The 18689-nt window shown below is 46.5% G+C and overlaps 1 protein-coding gene across 1 annotated transcript; it reads left to right on the forward strand.

Moving 5' to 3' along the window:
• The first annotated feature begins 12631 nt into the window (after positions 1-12631).
• Positions 12632-13660, forward strand: LOC146180986 (alpha-(1,3)-fucosyltransferase C-like). The gene has a single exon (XM_084575680.1). It carries the CDS (start codon positions 12632-12634, stop codon positions 13658-13660), a length of 1029 nt encoding a protein of 342 aa, XP_084431806.1.
• Positions 13661-18689: the final 5029 nt, after the last annotated feature.

Raw genomic sequence — 18689 nt, forward strand, 5'->3', positions numbered from 1 at the left:
GGCTAAGGCCCATTCAACTTCACTCTTCAGGATGCCTGGCTCGAGATCAGTAATCGCAACCGTCTTATGTTGGGTTTGCACATCCGGCTCCTTCTTGTACAGTTCTTTTGTGTATTCCTGCCACCTCTTCTTTATTTCTAAGGCTTCAGTGAGGTCCCCGCCTCGTTTGTCCTTTATCACGCCCAGCTTAGCACAGAAGCTTCCTTTGATATCTTTGATTGTCTTATACAGAGCTCTTGTGGTCCTCAATTGGCTGTTGTCCTCAACTGCTTGGCACTGTATGTTCAGAAAGGCATTCTTATCTCTCCTTGCTATTTTCTCAAAATCCGCATTGAGAACCTTGTATCTTTCTCTTTCCCATATACCTTTTGCCGTCCTCCTTTCCTCAGCTATTTGCAAAACCTCTTCAGATAACCAGTTTGATTTCTTGCATTTCTTTTGCTTTGGAACTACCTTAGTAGCAACGTCTTGTATTATATCACGTACATCAGTCCACATCTCTACAGGCCCTCTGTCTTCTATATCTAATTCTTGAGATCGATTCCTCACTTCCACAGCATATTCTGATGGAATTTGATCCAGATCATACCTGAAAGGCCTTCTAGTTTTCTGCGTTTTCCTCAATCGAAGCTTAAATTTGGCAACAAGAAGCTGATGATCGGTGCCGCAATCGGCCCCAGGCCTTGTTTTTACTGCTTGTATAGCGCTTCTCCATCTCTGCCGGCAAAGAATATAATCAATCTGATTCCTGTACAGACCGTCCGGTGAGGTCCATGTGTACAGGCGCCTCTTGTGCTGTTGAAAATGAGTATTCGCTATGGTTAGGTTGTTTTCTTGACAAAATTCTACTAGTCTCTGCCCAGCTTCATTTGGCTCACCAAGACCGAACTTGCCTGTAATTCCTGAGATTTCTTCACTCCCCACCTTAGCATTCCAGTCTCCTATGAGAAAACATACGCCTGATGATGGAATGCGGTCTAAAAGGCATTGCAGGTCAGCATAAAATGTCGCAACGTCAGCTTCTTCAGCAGTAGTGGTTGGTGCATTGACTTGGATAACTGTTATGTTGAAAGGGAGACCTTGGATCCGAAGTGAAATCATTCAGTCGTTTTTGGGGTTGTACTCTAGCACTGCTTTGCCCATTCTTCTGTTTACTATGAGAGCGACCCCATTCCTTCTCTTGGATTCGTGCCCACAATAAAAGACATAATGGTCGCCGGAGTTAAATTCTCCCATTCCGGTCCACTTGAGCTCGCTGATACCCAAGATATCAATGTTCAATCTATCCATTTCTCGCTTGACGACATCCAGTTTACATTGCGTTATATATCTTACATTCCATGTTGCTATGTGATATATCTCCTGGCAACATCGGACTTTCCGGTCGCTTCCAAACACATCCACAACTGAGCGTCCTTTTGGCTTTAGCCCAGCCGTTTCATTCGTCCTGGAGCTACTAGGAATCGCCCTTTGTTCATCCCCATAACATCCCCTTCCAACATGGGGGGCTCATCTTCCGGCGCCATATTAATGCTATTGTGACTGGCCATAGTGTTTTCTTGGCAGGAAATACTGGCGTGGGTTGCCATTACCTTCTCCAGTGAATCACATTTCGTCAGAACTCTCTGCCGTGACCTGTCTATCTTGGGTGGCCCTACACAGCAGAGCTCACGACTTCATCGAGTTTCGCAAGCCCCTCCGCCACGACAAGGCAGTGATCCATGAATGGGATCACTAAAGGGGATCATTATGAGCCTTCCGGACCAGCACCCTGTTCGAATGCCAAACATACTTGTAGTTTTTTGCCTTTGCCCAGAATATACTTTCGCTCAACAAAGCACATGTCCTCTTAGTCAGATTTTTCCGACATGAAGAATCCTTCATTTCTTTCGGACAGCACTTTGCGATGTTGCCACCATCGGTCTCGAACTGATTGCTTGGCGAAGCGACAGACTATGCCTGGTATCTTATCTGGTTTTGAGGGGAGGCGATGAGCGGCCCCCATGTTACTTTCCAAAAGCTGCGGCAGTTTGATTACGGTATCCAGCTTATTTATCTCAACGAGTAGGTTTTTACTCTGTGCTTTTTTAATTCTATGTAATTCGATGTTAAGTTTCCTGTTCCTCCATGCAAGATTATCCATTTCATTTTTCACTTGGATTATTTCAATATTATCTCAACCTTGTCTATCTTGCACTTTAGTTCCTTTACCTCACGTTGATTCCCTTCCACCCGTGACATAGCGCGTCATATTGATCACTAATACAGCGGATCGAATCTTCAACGGTATCCACTGTTTCTTTCAGTGGAAAAAGGTACTCCAGCTTTTCATTTATGGCTGTCGAAACTTCCCGAACATCTGCATCTAAAGTACTGCTAGAGTTATCAAGTTGCGTAGTTCGATTTTTGGAACGCTTGCAAGTTGCGAACCTCCACGCACTGCGGTACTGTTCCCTTTTCGACTTAATAGTATTTTCCAAAACCCCTGCAAACTTCTTCGTGCATACACGAATCTACAGTCACAGCATTCTATAATAGAATTAAGTTCTTTAACTTCTACACCACGTACTTCACAGTGTTTATCAAGGAAAATTGGTGTGAGGTGCTAAGAGCAGAGCTTCTTCCCTGGCTTCGGAGTGAAGACCAGGTTCGCAGCTTTCCACGCTTGCGGTATCATTCCCTTGTCCCCGCATTCTTGCATACAAGTCGCAAAATTTTGAATGGAACCATGGTCAAGATTTCTGAGCATTCTGCTGCTGATTTCGCCCTGTCTGGCAGCTGTTTTCGTTCTGAGGCGGGTAATTTCAGTCCTCACTTCCCCTTCTGTGATGGGGCTGTCTAAATCCGGGTTTTCTATAAGCCCACGTAGTCAGGGAGACTCTCAACTTCAGAAAAGCTGATTTATCGATCCCTGACCTCGGCTATCACTTTTTCTATCGGACCTTCATATTTGTACCCAAGGTTTTGAAGCTGCTGTCGAGCCTCCGACTTTGTTTTCTGTGGATCTAATTGATGTAGGAGTAGCTAGCGCACAGCTAATTTTGTCTATTTATTTATTTATTTATTTATTTATTTATTTATTTATTTATTTATTTATTTATTTATTTATTTATTTATTTATTTATTTATTTTCAATACTCTCAAGGCCAGGAGGTATTACAGAGAGGAGGGGCATACAAAATCAGCAGTAGTCTTCTTAAAATTTTCGACATCGGTGAAGACAGTTTCCAGTCATTCGCAGTTCGAGGAATAAATGTATTCAAACAGAGTGTGGGCCGGCAGTACGGGATCCCTACCTGGAGGCTATGATCAATGCGTGAGGATATATAAGGAGGAAGAAGAATTAACTGATCTTTGAGAATAGGATTAGTATAATAAATTCGCTGAAAAAGACATAAGCGAAAATATTTACGACGCAGAGAAAGCACAGGAAGACCAAGGGTTGATTTTATTGCAGATACGCTTGCAGTTCGTGAAAAATTAGAAACAATAAAGCGGGCGGTGCGGTTTTGAACGGACTCTAAACTGTTAATTAAAGTTACTTGATTAGAATCCCAAATAGAGCATGCATATTCTAGTTTGGATCTTATTGACGTCCTATATTAATGAAGCTTAACGGAACTGTCTGCAGCTGTGAAATGGCGGCGTAAGAAGCCTAGTGTGCGGTTAGCCTGGTTAGATATATAGTTCACGTGCATTTTCCAAGGGAGAATATGTGAACGCCAAGATATTTGTACGATGAAACAGGTGATAATGGAGTGAAATTAAGAAGATAGCGAGTGGTGTTATCATGAGTTTGGTTAGAAACACACATGTATTTGCATTTAGTAGTGTTAAGCTTCATAAGACAGTCGCTGCACCATGAAGAAATTGTATCCAAGTCTGAATGCAAACATGCTTCATCAAGGTGATTAGTAATGATACGGTAAAGAACACATTCATCTGCAAAATGTTTAATGTGGGAAGAAACATTGTTAGGAAAATCGTTAATATAAATGAGAAACAAGAGAGGACCTAACACAGAACCTTGAGGTACTCCAGAAGTTACAGAAATTAGAGGCGAGTCATAACCATTGACTGTGACATATTGGCTTCGGTTGGAAAGAAAACATTTAATCCAGCCCAATACCTGATTGTCAATATTCAGAGCACTGAGATTAATTAGCAGCAAGTCATGCGAAGCAGTCAAAAGCCTTAGCAAAATCCAAAAATATACAGTCCACAACAAAGTTAGCATCCAGAGCTCGAAAAAGGTCATGTGAAAGAGAGAAGTTGCGTTTCACACGAGAAAAGTCTTCGGAAGCCATGTTGGTATGAACTAAAAAAGTTGTTAGACTAGAGGAAAGAAACAAGGTGAGAGTAAATTATGTGCTCAAGAAGTCTGCAGGGTACGCTGGTTATTAAATGGGCCTATAGTTTAGTACTGAAACAGTGTTACCTGATTTATGTAAAGAAACCTCTACACCTGGCGCCTAGCCGAGTGTCCTCCAGGACCCCTACTGTGGGAAATAAAGTTTTACCAAACCAAACCAAACCTTCTTCTTCCAATCATTGGGCATGGAACGACTCTGAAATGACTGCATAAATATTTCACAAAGAATCAAAGGTGAGCATGTAGCAGTACTTTTCAAAAACTTTGATGTTATTGCATCCACACCCGAGGAAGCTGAAACCTCCTGTCTTTCAATTAAACATGATACAGCAACAGAATCAATGGTTATCGGATCCATAGGTAAAAAGTCAGATGTACAAAGATCGGGTAAACAATTCAGAGATGTAGGCGAGAAACATGAAGCAAAATATTCGCTCAACACTTTGCAATATTCACTCTCGGGTACTGGTGTGTTGCTATCATCGGCAAGATCTACTATATTCGACTTATTCCCGCTGACCACATTCCAAAATTTCTTGGGATTTTCTTTCAGAAGAAATGGGAGGGTGTGCTGGAAAATTGTTTTTTTTTTTTTTTTCAGATGCAACCTTCTTCTATTCAGTATTAGCGGCAGCGTAAGCGTGCCAACGTTCAGCAGTTTGTGCTGCCTTGGCCCGCCAAAATAACCTTTTCTTCTTGTTCAATAGGCGTCGCAAGCACGCATTAAACCATGGGGCATGGGAGTTGGATGTAATGCGTTTCTGAGGGACGAATTTATTAATTAAAAATTTCACTTTCTCGTTGTACAAATCCCAGTTGTCTTCAACACTGCGGGTGTGAAAAATTGGAATGTAGTCAGCGACGAAATTCATCAGTTCAAGATTTATAGAGTCAATGTCTGCGTTTTTGTAGTCAGAAATAACTTTTCGCCTTTTCACAGGGGGAACAGAAGTTCGCAGTTCGAAATAAATTAGGCAATAATCACTTCGACCAGACATGCATCTTAAACAGGAAACCAGCTCAGGTGTGGTAGTGAGGTTGAGGTCAAGGGTGTTAGAAGACTGCTGTGTAGATCGCGTAGGCTGGAGAGCAAGCTGCTTAAAGTTAAAATCTTGGCAAAGGTTCATGAAGAGAGAGCACTCAGATGAACCATCTGATGTAGGAAGAGAGTCATGCCAATTAATTGTTGGATAATTAAAATCGCCAAGAAGAAAGAGCGGACTTGAAAGAAACTGCACACGTAACTCGTTTAATATGTCATGTAGATCAGAACAAAATGTCATGGAGGAAGTGGGTGGGCGATAACACACGCAAAAAATCGCGATAGCCGAGGGTGACACGTGCACACACAATTTCTAAGGTGAAGCGATATCTAAAAGAGAAAATCTCGGACCATCATGCACAGCAATCAGTACTCCGCCACCAGTACGCAAGTTGCGGTCACAGCGAAAAATTTTGAAAACACTTTCACATTCGAAGATTTCATCATCCGCAATATCACTCGAAAGCCAAGTTTTGGTTAAGATAACAATGTCGGCTGAACCCGTGTCGATAACTGAAGACAGATCGTGACATTTGTTACGGACACTACGTATACATTCGAAAAAAGAAGGGAAACTGGCTTTGCGACCGGGCGTGTAAATAGCTATTGCGATTAGCTAGGAGCGTATGAAACACTCATGGTATTGTCCATGAAATTCGAAACAGAAGATTGGCCTCTGTTAGCGCTAGAACGACTGTCGGCAAGATCTACTTCACAAACACGATCGGTTGATGAACAATAGACATAGCATTTTTTGTCTATGTACAATCGGTTTGCTCGCAATACATACTTCTGTCCTGAAGCCTTCCCGAATTCGGCCAACTTTTTGCGGGACTGGCGTGTGGCGCGAGAAAAGTCTTCACTAATCGCTATCTTAGAACATTTGAATTTAATGCGCTGCGATAAAATTTTGTCTCTTAATTTGGGGGAACCGAATTTCACAACGATAGGTCGACATCCCTCCGATATGTACGAGCCCAGTCTGTGAGCACGATGGATGCACTCATCAGGAAAAGATAAGGCTAATGTCTCAGAAATAATTTTCTGAATGTGTTCTTCGGACTCAGCCCAGGTTTCTGAGCCCTTGTCCGGGACACCGTAAAAGATAAGGTTGTCTCGACGAAATTGGTGCACAGCAATCTTGTTTGAGTATTTGAGCCTCTTGGCAGAGTCATTGCAACTGCCTGTCGCTGTTAACAAGTTCACCCTTTATTTTCTCGATAGCTGTTGTTACTTGTTTCAGCTGCTGAAGTTCCGTTTGAAGCATTCCATGCGACGACTTTGTTTCACCCTCAAGAGCTACAATTCTCAGTCTGTAATCATCCTCGAATTCTATTTCCTTAGATATTTTTTCTTTAAAAGTGGAGGATTAGTAGGCCGGAATGTTTCCGGTTCGGGCTCAGGTTTATTGGCTAGTTTGTCAATCTCACCCAGTTATTTGCGTAATTCAACATTTTGCTCTTGTAAAATCCGGTTTTACTCTTTCAGAGGATTAATCATTTCTGCATTAATATCCTTAGAGACCTTATTTATCCAACCCACCTTTGGCCCAGTACACTCGATCGGTTGTCGCTTGGGTGCCGCCTCTACTGTCCTGGGGTTTCTTGGGAGGAGGTCCCTCCTTTTCCAGCGACGGCTGTCGAGGGAACGATCCCGAGCGCCCTCTCGAGTTGCTGCGATGCTTGAATACATTCCTCGAACGATCGCTAAACCAGTTTTTCCTGCTGCGCCGTTGCTTTCCTACGACAGCCTCGCATCGCTCTTCTTTCTCTCTCGCTTCCTCTTCCAGCTTCTTTTCCCATTGTCGCTATTGATTATGTAAAGTGTTCGGAGAAGTGCCTTGCACCTATCATATCCGGTTATGTGATCCTTGCCACACACTCGGCACCTAGGCACCTCCTCATGGTCCTTCGTAGGGGAGGCTGCCCCACACCCTCTGCACTTGCAGACTGTCACACACTTCGGATCTATGTCCCAGCTCACCACACCTGTAGCATATTTCATATCTCTTCTTGTGGAGAAAGTACTTCATTGGAGCCCCAAAACAGATCATCCCTTTCAGCACATAGTCACCAACCAAAGTTATGATGACCGAGCTGGAGTTGCCCATTCGCCGCACACCAAAGATGGGAGGATCCTCCGGGTGCGAAAAGGCCAATCCAATATTCTTTCTCAGCCAGCCTCAGGCGGAGACCGTATACCACTCCCTTGCCACAGCTTTCGGGCGCCGCCATGTATGTTGACACTGCATACTCCTTTTCGCCGAGCTTTGTGGACTTCAGCCTCAACATTTTCTTGCCGTTGTACCCGTTCGGCGCGCTGTAGATCAGTGTTCCCTGCTTGTCGTTCACGACAATCCTGTCCTTCTCTTGACTTTTCCGCCACGGAATGGCCGCCGCCATCCTTGTTACTCCGGCAATCACTGGCACCGAGAGCTTGCTTAGGGTCATTCCTTCTTTTGGCCTGATAATAATCTTGTTATCCGCACTTGGAAGGCTTCTCCTGGCCTTAAAGGGCTGGGACAGGTAGGTCACCGCCGCTTGAGGCGGGGTTAGCTTGCCACCGAATGTTCATTTGTTGTAAGCTGTCATTGCACCCGCCACCGCTTCGGTGGCGGACGAGGCTGTTGCGACGCGCGTCTTTCTCTTCCTCTTCTTTTTCTTTCTTCTCTATTTTCTCTTCTGTCCGCACGAGGCAGCGGAGGCGGCTCAGCTATAGGGTGCCTCGATGCCCGCGCCCTCGATGCGAGAGGCAAAGGGGGCGCGCGCATCGAGGCGCCCTACTCAGCTACAGAGCCAGTAGCAGGCCCGTGCATTTTCCTTTCCTTCTTACAGTCGCAACAACAAGACGCGACAGGTCAGACGCCACCGACCGCTCCGCGAGAACGAGCATCCCCTGAAGTTGCCGTACTTGTTGCCATTGTAGCCTACCGGCGGCTCTTTGCGTCTTCTCCTCCTCCACCACTGATGGCTGCTTTCTTGGCGGCGCCATCCTGACGTTCCTGCTGCTGGCACTCCTGAAGCTCCGCAACGCGCTTCGACATTCTCGTCACCCTGTCCGAGCTTTCTAGTTCAGCCGGATCAACATCCGCAGCCTCAGCACTCACTTAATTGCATCGTCATGCTGACGCCACAATCTCTACGAGCCGAAGCCGGAGGCCCTCGGCCACCGCTCAGGCCACCTCGGCACTAGGCCTAACATTTCGCTGAGCGAGGAGTCCGGCGTGGTCGAACATACAATGCGCAATAAAATCCTTTTAAATTCACTTACAGTCTTGATAATGGTGTCCACAGGATCATATCAGGTCCGTACCACACACAGCACTTTTCAGCAGTCCGTTGTTGTTTTCCGCCAAAAAAATGTTATTCCATAATAACAATAATAATAATTGGTTCACAGGAAGGGAAAGGCGCAGTATCTGTCACACTTGCTCTGTGGACACCTGTACCGCGCCGTAAGGGAAGGGAGAAAGGTGGGAGTGAAAGTGAAAAGAGAGAAAGGGGAGCCGCGCAGTGGAGGGCTACGGGGTAATTTCGACCACCTGGGGATCTTTAACGTGCGCTGACATCGCACAGCACACGGACGCCACTTCGTTTCGCCTCCATCGAAACGCAGCCGCCGTGGTCGGGTTCGAACCCCTCAAACGAACGTTATTCCACGGAAGGGTTTTTTTTTTAATGGTTTCCAGGAAAGGAAAGGCGCCGCATCTGTCACATTTGTTCCTGTAGACACCTGAATCAAGCCGTAAGGGAAGGGTAACGTTCTTAGATATAGAACGTTGGGGAAGGGTAAAGTGGGGTTAAAGTGGAAAGAGGGGAAGAGAAGCCGTAGTGGAGGGCTGAGGAGTAATTTCGGCCAAACATGGTTGCTTTGGTTTGTGGGGTTTAACGTTCCAAAGCGACTCAGGCTATGAAAGACGCCGTAGTGGAGGACTCCGGAAATTTCGACCACCTGGGCTTTTTAACGTGCACTGACATCGCACAGCACACGGGCATCTTGCTTTCGCCTCCATCGAAAAGCGGCCGCCGAGGCCAGGATTCGATCCCGCGTAATTGGGAACAGTGGTCGAGCGCAGTAACCACTGCGCCACCCCGGCGGGGTCGGCGAAACATGCGCTGACACAACACCACCTAGAGCTGACATCAGGGGGGTAACACCATAGAAAGAAAGAGGTGTTCACTAACACAATACACACGCGCTTCTGTCATTTGATTCCACGCACTTTCCAACCAATTTTACAAAGAAAGGAGTTTGCGTAAGTGCCACAACACCACCTAGAGCTGACATCGCACAGCACACGGATCATGGAACATCTAGGGAATTTCCTCCCCTGATGGGGCTGGGACAGTTTAGTCTCGGTACAGGTGGGTCACCGCCGCTTGCGGCAGGAGGCTAGCCTGGCACCGAATTTTTATCTGTTCTAGGCCGTCATTGCACACGCCACCGCTGGTGGTGGACGACGGCTGTTGTTGCGGCGCGTGTCTTTCTTTCCCTCTTCTTTTTCTTTCTTCTCTATTTTCTCTTCTGTCTGCACGAGGCAGCGGAGGTGGCTCAGCTACAGAGCCAGTAGCAGGCCCGTGCATTTTCTTTTCCTTCTTCCTACAGCCGCAACAACAACTCCGTCGCTTGCGGCGGGGGCTGGCCTGCCACCAAATTTTTATCTGTTGTAGGCCGTCATTGCACTCACCACCGCTTCGGTGGTGGACGACGGCTGTTGTTGCGGCGCGCGTCTTTCTTTCCCACTTCCTTTTCTTTGTTCTCTATTTTCTCTTCTGTCTGCCCCGCTGGGGTGGTGCAGTGGTAAGACGCCCGACTACTGTGCCGGAGCACCCGGGTTCGAACCCGACCTCGGCGGCTGCGTTTCGATGGAGGCGAAACGAAGAGGCGTCCGTGTGCTGTGCGATGTCAGCGCACGTTAAAGATCCCCAGGTGGTCGAAATTACTCCGTAGCCCTCCACTACGGCTCCTCTTTCTCTCTTTCCACTTTCACTCCCCTTCCCCTCTCCCTTACGGCGCGGTTTAGGTGTCCACAGAAGGCCCGTGCATTTTCGTTTCCTTCTTCCTACAGCCACAACAACACAACAGCACACGGACGCCTCTCCGTATCGCCTCCGTCGAAACGCAGCCGCCGGCGGTCGGCACCGAACCCGGGTACTCCGGCACAGTAGTCGAGCGTCTTACCACTGCACCACAGCGGCGGCGCACAGGAAAGAAAATGAGCATATCTGTTACAGGTTCAGCACTTCACCACCTGGGAGGAATGGGAGACCCTGCTACGCTCTGAGGACCCGGTCCGGCAAAAGACCGCCACAGACCGAGCTGCCGACGTCATGAACCGTAGGAACATGAACGTTTGAGTGTAGTGGGGCCGTGCGGGGGCCCAGGGACCTGCGCACCCCGAACTCCTCTGTTAAAATAAATGTTTTTTACTACTATACTACTGTGAGCACCTAAACCGCGATATTGAAGGATAGAGGAAGGTGGGAGTGAAAGTGGAAAAATCTGTACGCGGGATGTGTCATATTCCATGAGATTCCGCGAGGTACGTTCTTGCCTAGCGTTCCTGCCATGTGCAATTCCACATTTGAACGCGCAAGGCACGTCACGCGACAGGCGTGATGGTGTACCATCCAAACACACTTGCCAGAGAAAGTGGGACAGGTACTGCGCTTTTTTTTTTGTTTTTACTGTAAACCAATTACAATTATATGTAGCGCTGCGAACGAACACCAAGAGGCAAACGATGAGAGACAAGTCATAGGAAAAGAAGGGCAGGCTTTCGCCATTCTCCTGTTAGAAACCATCTAAGAGACCCTCTAATTTTTTTTCTCCTCTGTCCGCACGAGGCAACGGGGTAGGCTCAGCTTCAGTGTCAGTAGCAGGCCCGCGCATTTTCTTTTCCTTCTTCGTACAGTCGCAACGACCACAGCAGCAACACACATGCAATGCGTGGTCTGGAAGCATACGCGCCTGATTAGCACAGCTAACTAACATTTGATAATTGGGACAGCAAATACAATCCTGTCAAAACACTCTCTTTCTGCACGATATTCCGTGATTAACTGAGTGAAACCGTCTGTATATTTTAGTATATAACAGTCAGCCGTGCGTTCTGCAAAGCTCTTCAATAATTTTTATACACAGCTGAAATTGTGTTTTCTGCTAGCTGTCATGTTGGAGCGCTCGGCTCCTGAGCTAAAGGACCCTGGTTCAGTGCCGGTCGTGTGTGGCGCGTCACGATGGCGCCGAAACCCTAAACCTTCGAGCGCACGTTCATCCAAAACAGCCCAAAATTTTCCCTTTAAAGTGCCTCTCGCTAAACAATGAAGATGACTGCCTTAAAATTTAAGCACGATCATGTACCCCTTGGAGAAAAAGAAGACGCTCAGCGGACCACGCGCTGGTGCGGTGAAGATGAAAACGTGGCTCAGCTATGGGTCGTCCGGTTGCAACTTCTCTGCCTCGGAGCCCTGACTTCAACGACAGGGACGCCAGTATACCCCTAAAGGGTAACTATAATCTATTTCGTGCTTCACTCAAATAGTTTCTCTTTGACTTGTTAGTGTTTATTCGTAGAAAGCTACAGACGCACATAATTCGTGTTCCTACCCAGTCGAAAAAAACAACAACAGAACTGTGCCAAAAATACGACACAATATTCTGTAGTTCTGTCGTAACCATCAGATTTTTCTTTATTTCTGTAGTTTTTCTGTAGTATATTTGTGTTGTCTGTAGTTCTGTAGCACTTTTGTGTTGTAACTATAGAAATTTCTTATGTTACTACAGATTGTTCTGTTGTCACAACAGGTTTCCCATCAAAAACCGCACAGAAATCCTGTCGTAACATCAGAAAATGTTCTGTAGTTTTTTTCGACTGGGTACCTTTTCTTACTATGGATAAACTAAAATACATTTGAAATAATTTCTACGGGTAACGTCAGGTGGGTTTCTTACGGTATAGTGCTAGCTAGGAAATTAGTTGGCGGCTTTGCGTGAGGGCGGTGCCAACGAATAACCTTTCAGTTTTTTCTTCCTACCTGGAGCCGTTGTGACGAGGCCAATAAAACAACAGCTTTTTTTTTATTACGTTCCTGCTTGCAGGTGTCAGCAGCCCTGCCTTCACTAGCAAGCCTAGTACCGCGGCACGGGTTATCAAGTGGACATACTCCATGATAGTGGTGATTTTCATCATTTACGCATGCCACTACACCGTCAGGATGTACAAAAGGCCACTTGGGAAAACGCTTCACGGCGTTCCTGACAAAGGTGACCACTTTGCGCGCGGATTACCACGAATCTTACTTTGGACCCCATTCTTTGGTACCTGGTATGCAAAGCTCAATGACACAAGGAGCGGTGAAGAAACCACCTACAACTGCAACGTCACATGTCTCATCACAAACGACCGCCGTCTGTTGGGTTCCAGCGAGGCCGTTGTGTTTCATATACGCGACCTGAACATTCACGATTTACCACCCTACCGTTTTAGCTCGCAAAGATGGGTCTTCTACACGATGGAGTCTCCGCCATACACACTTTTTTCAAATTTCAGTTCCATAAAGGATATGTTCAACTGGACCATGACATACAGGTCAGACTCCGACGTGTACGTCCCCTATGGCAGCATCGTTCCTCGGAGAGCACCCATGGCCTCGAAGAGGAACTTGACTTGGCTTTGGGCGTCCAAACGGATAGCGGCTGTTTGGATGGCCAGCAACTGTGAGACTGACAGTAGACGGGAAGCTTACTATGCTGAGCTGAGAAGATACCTGCGGATTGACGTTTACGGTGACTGCGGTCCCCACAAGTGCGCCAAGTCTGCCGAAAACAAATGCTACGAGAAATTTGAGCGCATTTACTATTACATGCTTGCCTTCGAGAACTCTATATGCGTTGATTATGCAACGGAAAAGCTTTTCAAATCCCTGAAGCATTACATTGTACCTGTAGTGCTTGGCGGCGCAAATTACAGTCAGATCGCACCACCGAACTCCTACATCAATGCGCTTGATTTTTCATCGCCAAAGCAGCTTGCTGAACATCTCACTGCTGTGTCGCAAAACTATTCTGCGTATACTTCTTTCTTCAAGTGGAAGGAACGTCAAGATGCACAGCTGTGTGATTGCGGCTATTGTGAGCTGTGCCAAAAGATCTACAGTTCCTCAAAAAATGAGAGCGGCTCCTCTTACAGTGACATGCGGGCTTGGTGGATAGATAGAAGCCGTTGCCGAAAATGGCACTTGTAGTGTTCAGTCCAATACTCGCGTGCGGAGCTAAAGAGTGCATACGCAGGATTTTAATTTAATAAGTGCATTTTTATGGCTACAGCACAGCCTGCACCCATTTGACTGCAGCGTTATGTGTGCATTTGTTTTTCTTTTTACTTCTTATGCATTGTTTATTGCTTTGAAGTCTCGTGCAGCGATTTTAAGTTTAGTGCGAAACACTCGTCTCTTGCTGTGCATAAAGTTTGTTTTCTTTGTTAACTCTGACTGCGCCCTTTCTATGGCTCGAACCGGCGAAAGCTGGTCACCAAACGACCACCCCCTTCTGTCACCACAGCTGACTTCTGGCTGAGCTTGCCACGCATATCGAGGACGTCGTCTTAACGGGTGACAACATAATTTAGAAAAGAAACTTTTCTGAGACATGACCACGTACTGATAGGAAAGAAATTGGTCTGTTTTCAGTGGTTTAATTCTTTCTTCCCAGACTTGTGTCGGAGCAAAACAACAGCACGTTTTAGGCGTTACGAAATGTACCCTCCTGAAAACCATTACGTATATTAAGATAACATCAGCCAGAACATTAAAATTCCTTCAGAGAATGTGTAATGAATACCATCGTTCTAGAGGGCTTGTTCGGGTGTAAGGCGAAAAGAATTCCTTTCAGTGCACACCTCGAAATTTTCGGAAGAGCTCTTGAGGATACAAATACAAATAATTTTATTTAGCATCAACACTGAAAACACAGTTCTCTTAATGCTGCAGGGTGCTAGCAAAAAGCCTGCGATTGCATGACAGAGGCTGGCATGGATTTCTTTACCGTTAATCGGTTGTTTCTGGATGATGGGACAGCTCTTTGGGGCGTTCTTACAAAGTGCCTGTTAAGTCTTTACTATAGCGGCGGGGGGTTGTGGAGTAAAGTTGAAAACCGACTGACTGGAGCACACCCCTCTAAAATGATTTACAAAAGATCATGTTTTGCTTCAATTTTTGAAGACTGCAGGAAGTTTAGGAAAAAGTAATGGTGCTCTGCGCCATGAAGAAGAGCAACAACTTTGTTTTTTGCCGATTTATATGCTAATCGCAGTGCTTGGTATCTCGGACTTCTTTTGCATCGTTACCACAAAATATATCTATGTGAAATTGCAGAAAGAATTTAAGTGTTTATCCAGCAGTGATCTCTTCTGACTTGTTTAGCTACCAACCGAATGCAAATTCATTTTTAGTAGCGTACAGAATCTTTTATACACTTTGCCTGACTAATATTCATTAGTTAAGAATTCCCAACCAAACGAAACGATAACATTATCGAGCTTAGATTGCTTGATTATAGGGGCACAGTGTTTATGCTGTCCAGAAGCAAGCTCCACGGACGGCGTTCGTCACAAATGTATTAATTGATCAATGGGAAAACATTTATTTTCGTCGGCTTTAAGAGATGAGGGTTCAGTTTGATTGTTGGCCGCGCGGCGATCTCTTCGGCCCACTCTGTGACTCGAGACTGGATGGCCGGGTCCGAGCAGCGCAGCACGGCCTCCCACTCTTCCAGAGATGAAGCAGGCAGCAAATCGGCGGGTGGCGGATAGGCCGCACATCCCCATGTAATGTGGGCTGAAGTGGCGTCGACGCCACACTCTTTATATTTAGGGTCAACCATGCATGCTCTCTGAATATATACGAATATACATTAGGGGAGGGGAAGGAGCGGGTTTCTAGCTGGCGCAAGAGTATCTCCTGGGCCTTGCTTAATGAATTGGGGGGGGGGGGAGGAGGGGGGGGGGGAGGGGGAGATGCGCCTTTCCAGGCTAAAATGGCGAGTTATATTATGAAACGAGAGCAGCCCTCCCTTGCGCCCGCGGGAAACGGGGTACTCACCACTCGGCCGACGAAACCTCGGGCATATTCGTGAGCCTTCTCATTCCCGGGACGCTTATTGCCAAACCATATCATGCAGGAGCACTCGAGCAGACGACGCTCTGGCGCGTGGATGGATGGATGGAATATAGGAGCGTCCCCTTTGAAACGGGGTGGTAGCAGTAGCTATCATGCTCATTTTTCTCCCTATATCTTAATTACTGATTTAGAACTGTTAACTAAACCATCATTCTATTTATTAAATTTTGCTCCTACATTACTAACATTATGTCACTTCTCTGCTTTTAAGCCACCAATCTTCCAGCCGTTTTTTCCTAGTTTCCACCGCCGGTTTATTCACCCGGCCACTGGTATCTCTAAACCCCAGAGCTTCAGGAACAGTGATTGCGCCTGCATCAACTTCCGGATGGATACCATTGCATTCGAGTATAATATGGTCAATTGTTTCACTGGAGTTTCCACATACAGCACATGCGTCATCTGCATTGTTAAACTTCTTTTTGTAGCTGCGTGTTCTAAAGCACCCTGATCTAGCTTCAAAAAGTAGGGCACTGCCTCTTGAGTTATCAAAGAAATCTTCCTTCCTCATCTGCATTTTCCACTTTCGGTATAATTCCACACTCTGTTTTTTTTTTCCATCGAATTTATCCAATTTTTACCTTCTGTGTTTTTCACCTGTTGCTTAATGCTCTTTATTTCTCCGTCCTTGTTACTAACATACTTACTAGTTAGTTTCCTAGTTATTTTCCTCCATTGTGAGTCAACGCTTTTTAGGTACAGTTATTTAAATACCTTAGCTGCCCATCTGTTACTGTCCAATTTCCTCAGGCGTTCCTCATATAATATTTTACTCTGAGCTTCCCGTACTTCGAAAGATGCCCAGCCCATATCTCCCTGTACCGCCTCATTTGTAGTTTTGCCGTGGGCACCTAGTGCTAATCGTCCAACGGATCTCTGATTTGTTTCTAATGTCGACTGTACCTCTGATTTTAGGCACAAAACCGCATTTCCGAAAGTAAGTCCGGGCACCATAATTCCTTTCCAAATACCCCTCAATACCTCATACCTATTGTATCCCCACAATGCCTTATGCTTCATTATCCCGGCATTCCGTCGCCCTTTGGCCTTAAGTGATTGCTCATGCTTTCCAATGTATGCCAATCCTTCGTTTACCCATACCCCCAAATATTTATACTCTGCTACTCTAGGTATTTCAAGGCCTTGAATTTTAAGACCCTGATCACTTGAGCCGTTGAAAATCATCAGACCCGACTTAACTACGCTGAAACTGAAGCCTAAAGCGTCCCCTTCGTCTCCGCAATACTTAACTAGAGTTTGCAATTCTTCCAGACTCTCAGCTAGCAGCACAATATCGTCTGCATACATCAAACCGGGGAGGCGCTGCTCTACCGCTTTTCCACCTAATCTGTATGACAGGTTAAAACCTAGGTTACTGTCTTGTATCCTCCGTTCCAGGTTTATTATATAAAGCATGAACAGCACCGGTGATAGAGCACAGCCTTGTCCTAATCCTTTGCATACTTTGACATCCTCCGTACTTCTTATCCCTTCCCACGTAATTTCTACTTTGTTATCCCGGTATATTTCCTGTAGGAACTCTATTAGCTCATAACCGCTACCTTCTTCTTTTAATATGTTCCGTAACGCCACAATCGCGCTCCTAGCGGAGAACGCAGGTGTTAGGCGATGGTGGTGGCACCGCCGCGGCTTGCAGCGGCGCGAGTCGGTCGCCCTTCTCTTCAGTGTGACATCACAACACTTGTTGCGCTCCTAGCGGAGGGCGCAGGAGTTAGGCGCCGGTGGTGGCACCGCCGCGGCTTGCGACGGCGCGAGTCGGTCGCCCTTCTCTCAGCGTGACGTCACAACACCTGTTGCGCTCCTAGTGGAGAGCGCAGGAGTTAGGCGCCGGTGGTTGCACCGCTATAGTGAACTATAGCACCGCCGCGGCTTGCGACGGCGCGAGTCGGTCGCCCTTCTCTTCAGCGTGATGTCACACATGACGTCACACAGAGGTCAACTAAGGTAAATGGTGGCACTGCAGCGCCACGGCAAAGGCTGAAGGCCCCAATATAGTCCGACGTAACGCACGCGCGCGCGCAAAACCGAGGTCTATAGTCCAACGTCACGGCGTGATGGACGTAGCGAGCGCGAGCCGACGCGGCCCAACGTCGCCGACGCGCAAATAGAATCTCGCCTATTTCTCGCCGACTTGGGCCGGCGACGTTGGGCCGCGTTACGCCCAACGTTACGACTTACGCCCGATTGATGCTACCGGTGTGAAATTGAACCAGAAATGTGTCTTTTCTGTGAGTGAAGTGCATTTTCTTGGTCATTGTATTAATGCTCAAGGGTTGTCGCCAATTGAATCAAAAGTACATGCCATTCGCGATGCTCCTCTTCCCACGGATAAAAAGACATTGCAGTCATTTTTTGGGTTAGCAGGGTATTATGCAGAATTTGTACCGCATTATGCTGATAATGTTGAAGCACTGCGCCGTATGCTTCGGCAAGGAGAGACCTTTGAATAGTCTGAGGAAGCTCATACAAGTTTCATACAGATAAAAAAAATTCTGGCAGAAAACCGGTAATCCATATATTCGACGGAAACCTTCCCATTGTAACAAATACTGATGCATCAGATGTCGGACTCGGAGCAATGTTTCAGCAGATGAAAGGTAACCAGCTGGTTACTGTTGCTTTTGCTTCGAGAGCATTGTTTCCTGCCGAGTTCAGGTATTCGGCTGGTGAACTCGAGGCGCTTGCGTGTTTGTTTGCTTGTGAGAAGTGGCACGTGTACGTGTGGGGCCGGAAATTCATCTTACAAACTGACCATCAAGTATTAACTACATTGCTGTCAGCTGGTTCAGCTGGACGACGCCCGCTACGCATTTAAAGACGATGTGCTAGACTTTTATATCACAATTTTACCGTACAGTACTGCAAAGGGTCAGACAATGTCGTAGCGGATGCCTTGTCTAGGTTACCTCTTCAGATTTCTGCAGCTGAACAGTTTGAGGAGGAAATTGTCTCCCTAGTTACTCCATGCCTCGGTAAAGCTGACTTACAGGCAGCTACCTCGCAGGACACTTCAGCAGGTTGTCAAGTTCATTGCAGATGGGTGGCTCATGAAGAAGGCTCTACCTCCTGAATTAGT

Source organism: Amblyomma maculatum, chromosome 8 (assembly GCF_055883805.1).
Source record: "Amblyomma maculatum isolate TAMU_Amacu chromosome 8, ASM5588380v1, whole genome shotgun sequence".
Taxonomy (NCBI): domain Eukaryota; kingdom Metazoa; phylum Arthropoda; class Arachnida; order Ixodida; family Ixodidae; genus Amblyomma; species Amblyomma maculatum.